At 47.9% G+C, this 4,886-nt stretch overlaps 1 protein-coding gene across 1 annotated transcript in view; it reads right to left on the bottom strand.

Moving 5' to 3' along the window:
- Positions 1-4,429: 4,429 nt before the first annotated feature.
- The window catches only part of TBC1D25 (TBC1 domain family member 25), a 19,500-nt gene continuing 19,043 nt past the window's right edge, over positions 4,430-4,886 (bottom strand). Inside the window, exon 8 of the mRNA XM_077752975.1 lies at positions 4,430-4,886. This exon is cut by the window's right edge and continues 77 nt beyond it. Coding sequence (XP_077609101.1) covers positions 4,660-4,886 — 227 coding nt within the window. The 3' untranslated portion in view covers positions 4,430-4,659.

The following is a 4,886-nucleotide window of genomic DNA, read 5'->3' as shown; positions in this document are numbered from 1 at the left end:
TAAGTATAAGTATAAAAGGAGTCTTCTCCATTTGTTAAGTGCTGGGTTATTTAGAAATGTGTTTTTATAGGGGCACCTGGGTGGCTCAGTCAGTTGAGCGTCGGACTTCAGTTCAGGTCATGATCTCGAGGTTTGTGAGTTCAAGCCCCACATCGGCCTCACTGCTGCTAGCCTGTCAGTGCACAGCCTGCTTCAGATCCTGTCCCCTTCTCTCTGCCCCTCCCTTGCTTGGGCTCTCCCAAAAATAAATGAGTATTTTAAAAAGAGAAAGAAAAAGAATGTTTTACATATATATGTATCATATATCAATTATATATCAAGCTTAAAATGTATTGTTCAGCACTCCTTAAGAGTAGATGTGTTTATGGTAGACATATCTTCCTTGTCGATCAGTGTATGTCCTTCTCTTTTGTGATCTTAAATTGTATTGTTAGCTATTGGGATAGTTACCCCAGGTTTCTTTGGGTTTTTATTAGTCTGCCGTATTCTTTCTTCATCCTTTCAACATTTCTAAATCTTTGTGTATATTGTTGGAACTTTTTTTTTAATCCAATGAGAGTGTCTCTTCTAAATATTTGTGTGATTGCTATTATATTAAATGTTTTGATATCCCAGTTCATAGTCTCCATTTACAGTATTTTTCTGTTCCCTTTTTTCTATCATATTCATACATAATATTTTCTTTGGGTCTTTTTAATATCACTTATTCTGTTTTTTTTCTTAAAAAATTTTTTTTATGTTTCTTTATTATTGAGACAGAGAGAAACAGAGCATGAGTAGGGGAGGGGTAGAGAGAGAGGGAGACACAGAATCACAAGCAGGCGCCAGGCTCTGAGCTGTCAGCACAGAGCCCGACACGGGACTCGAACCCACGAACCGTGAGATCATGACCTGAGCTGAATTTGGATGCGACTGAGCCACCCAGGCGCCTGTTTTTCTTTTTCTTTTTAATTTGTTAATATTTACTTATGTTTGAGAGAGAGAAAGAGAGAGGCAGAGCTTGAGCAGGGGAGGGGCAGAGAGAGATGGAGACACAGAAACTGAAGTAGGCTCCAGGTTCTGAGCTGTCAGCACAGAGCCCAACATGGGGCTTGAACCCACAAACCCAGAGATTATGACATGAGCTGAAGTCAGATGCTTAACCAACTGAGCCACCCAGGCACCCCACTTGTTCTGGTTTTATATTCTAATATTATCTCTTATTTGTTGTTCTTAAAATTCTTCATGTCTGTCCCAGTACTTCTGCTTCAGATATATATGTCATTCAGTATGGTGGCCNTTGGCTGGAGGGAGGAGAGACAAAAGTGGTTTTCCACTTGTCCCCAGGGAGTCCCTCTCAACTTCACATTTAACAGAAAGCCTCTGAAAAGATACACAAGAAACAGCTAAGAGTTTGCCCAAGGAAGGGACTGGCAACAGGGGCGTGAAGGAAACTTACTACCTACCCTCTGGTACATTTTAAATGTCCAACGCTGAGAATGCATTCTCTCTTTTTTAAATTTACATTTAAAATGAAGAAACTGTAGCAGGCAGCCTCGAAGATAGCCCCCAGTGATCCCTGCCTGATGATGGTATTTACCTCCTGTGTGGTTCCCTCCCATGTTGTACCAGGGTTGGTCTGGGTGACCAAGAAAATACAGTATTGTCTGACTTAGGCTCAGGTCATGATCTCGCGGTTTGTGAGTTTGAGCCCCATGTCAGGCTCTTTGCTGACAGCTGAGAGCCTAGAGCCTGCTTCGGATTCTGTGTCTCCCCCCGCCCCCCCCGTCTCTCAATAATAAATAAACGTTAAAAAAATAAAAAAACTACAGCAGAAGTGACGGTATATCATTTCTGAGGTTAAGTTAAAATACCACTAGAGTGCTGTCTTGGTCATGGTGTCTCACATGTTGTGAGGAGCTGCATGGAGAAGCTCAGGTGGTAAAAAACTGAAGCCTCCTGTCAAAGCCTCGTGAGTGGGCCACGTTGGAAGTGGTCATTCAGCCAAGTCATGCGTTCGGCTGACTGCAGTTCTGGCTGACTTTACTGAAGCCTCAGATGAGACCCTGAGTCAAAACCACCGCTGAGTGGCTCCCAGATTCCTGACACTCAGAAAATGAGAAAATAGGGGTGCCTGGGTGGCTCAGTCGGTTGGGCGTCTGACTTGGGTTCAGGTCATGATCTCGCGGTTCGTGGGTTCGAGCCCCGCATCGGGCTCTATGCTGACACCTAGCTCAGAACCTGGAGCCTGCTTCAGATTCTGTGTCTCCCTCTCTCTTTGACCCTCCCCTGCTCACACTGTCTCTTTCTCTCTCTCTCTTTCAGAAATAAACATTTAAAAAAATTAAAAAATTTAAAAAAAGAAAATGAGAAAATGTTTGTTGTTTTAAGCTGTGAAGTTTGGGGGGTAATTTGTTATATGGCAATAGCTAACTAATACATCCAATTTATTTTTCTCTGGGGGAGTTATGCTGCCCTGGTGTCTAGTTGTTTTGGTGGTGGGCTCATGGTCCCCTGACGGAAGCGGCTCTTCTGGCATATACATTGTATTGAGGGGAGGCTGAAGGCCAGCTTCGACTCTGCTCAATCACCTGGAGTGAGTCAAGTGATGTCCCATCTGCTAGCACACCACTTGACAATTCTTCTGATAGAGGTTTCATCTTTAAACCCCAAGGGGAGCCCATCTCCCCAGGTGTCATCACCAGCCCTGGTGTCTGGAAAGGGGCAGGTGGAGACGTGATTACCTCTGGCTGCTCATTTCTTCCCCTCAACAGGGTTCTTGCTGCCCTTACGGTAGCTCCCCAGACAACTGTAAGTGGTTTGGATGATGTCTGCAGTGTGTGTGTGTGGGCAGATAAGAGCCTTCCCAACATGGGGGGGCGGTTAGAGACAGAATTTAAACCTATCCTGTATTTGCTGCTTTCAGCCGTTGCCACTCAAAACACAGGCCATTTAGAGACAATCTTCCATTTTCCCATAGGTCTTCAGAGCTGTGCTGAGGTTTCTGGAACTCACGTTTCCCACTAGTTACTCCAGAGTTGCTTTCAGGCAAGGGAGTTGGTGGCTGTGCTGTTTGCCACCTTGGCAGGAACAAGAAGCCCCAGGTATCCTCAGGGACTAATAGAGGTTTCTGCCCTTCAGGGTATCTGAGCTTCCTATTCACAGAAAGGACCCCTCAGAGGTCCAAGCTGCCATACACAGAATTGACTTGTCTGACCCCTTAAGTATCTGAGCTCATTACTCACAGAATGCACCCAGAGGGTGTCAGCGGGTGACCGACAAAGGGGACATTTCAGGTCCTCTGAGGGCCAGATGCTCTATCTTAGATAGCCCTTGGATGGGATGTGTCTGAGCACCTTATCTGCACTTGTGAGACCCATGGTCTTGGAGTACCCTAGACACAGAATGGTCTTGTCCTTATTTTCTGGTGCCTGAGCCCTCATCAGAGTAATGGTCAGCTTCCCCTCCGATACTGGGCCATGATGGGAACCTTTTTAAGGGTGATCTCCAGCTTTATATGGCATTCCCAGGGGAGACAGATGACAGGATGGCTGCTCCAATGCCTCTCATCTCGGTGCCTAGTACAGCAACTTCTGGCCAGAACCTGGCACAGCCAGGCCGGAACCTGAAGGAACCCAGTTACCTAACCCATCATCTGCCATGTCCTTGTGGAGGACAGCAGCTGGCCCACAGAAGAATCCACCTTCTGAGAAGGTAAGTGGGAAAAAGGGCCTTCTTTTGATCATTATTCTCCAAATAAGTGGGTGACTTCTTTTAGGGCCTGAGTTTTATCAGTGCTTGATTTGTGTGCCAACAGAAGTGGGAGGGAGAAGGCTGAGGAGTGGTTTCTATTGCTAACATGGTTAAGATAGGCCCTCATGAGCTGGAGACCCAATTTAGGGCTTAGAGCCCGAGGCATGGGCAAGGCCACACTCCCTCAAGCTGGTATCAAAGTAAGTGACAAGAATAGCCTCAGCCCCCTGCCCAGCCCGGCCAGCATTAGTGTGTAAGACTCACAGGGGAGGGTCTGGATCCTAGAGATGGTGACATGTGGAATGGCAGAAGTGGCACGCCCAACATTTCCAAGTAGCCTGTACCATCCAGTCTCTGTAACAAGTCTTGCCCTTTTGGAGTCAAGAACTCCCTCTCTCATCCCTCATTCGGGGGCCTGCCCTGAAAACACACATTCACATCCATAATCCGGTCCCTTATAGCAGACAGATGTGCCACAAAACAGCCTCAGGCCATCCCCAGGCAGTCCTCGACCTGGGCTCACCTTCAAGAACCAAGTCTCAGCACCCGCTCTCCTGCCACTGGGGGAGCAGGAGCCACCCTCCACCAAATGAAGTTATTTCAGCTCCATCAGGTTAAGAGCCCCTGGGGACGCCATCTATATAACAAAAGCCAGGGAGAGGGCGGAGAAATACACAAGACCACAGTGACGTTCATGTGTGCAAAGTATAGGTGTTAAAAACGAAACAACAGAAACTGAGAAAAGAGGTCGTGGCCTCCGTGGGGCAGTGCCAAAGCAGAGCCCCATACTCTCAGACCTGGGGAGAGAGGGCCCTGCACTCCGACAGGTCTAGGGCTGACAGGCAGGGAGGTGGGGTCTCATGTGTAGGCCTTCACGGCAAAGAACGGAGATCAGGTAGGGCTGACGGTAGGCTGCAAGCAGCCTGATCAAGACGGGGCTGTGGCCTCGGCCCCCTCCTCTGAGTCCCACACCTCTGACTGCAGGTAATCGGCGAACAGAGACTTGGCCCGGCGAAGGACACGCCCCAGGTGGTGTTTTCGCACGAGGCGGTCAAAGTGCATGGCCAGCTCGTTGTAATCTAGCCCGTTGCGCATGATGTGGTCGCGGTGTTCCAGCAGGATGGCGAGGCAGAGGAAGAGCATAAATGGGTTCC

Source organism: Crocuta crocuta, unplaced genomic scaffold (assembly GCF_008692635.1).
Source record: "Crocuta crocuta isolate KB4526 unplaced genomic scaffold, BGI_CrCroc_1.0 scaffold943, whole genome shotgun sequence".
NCBI classification, from domain to species: Eukaryota; Metazoa; Chordata; class Mammalia; order Carnivora; family Hyaenidae; genus Crocuta; species Crocuta crocuta.
This window is presented reverse-complemented; position numbering and strand designations above follow the sequence as displayed.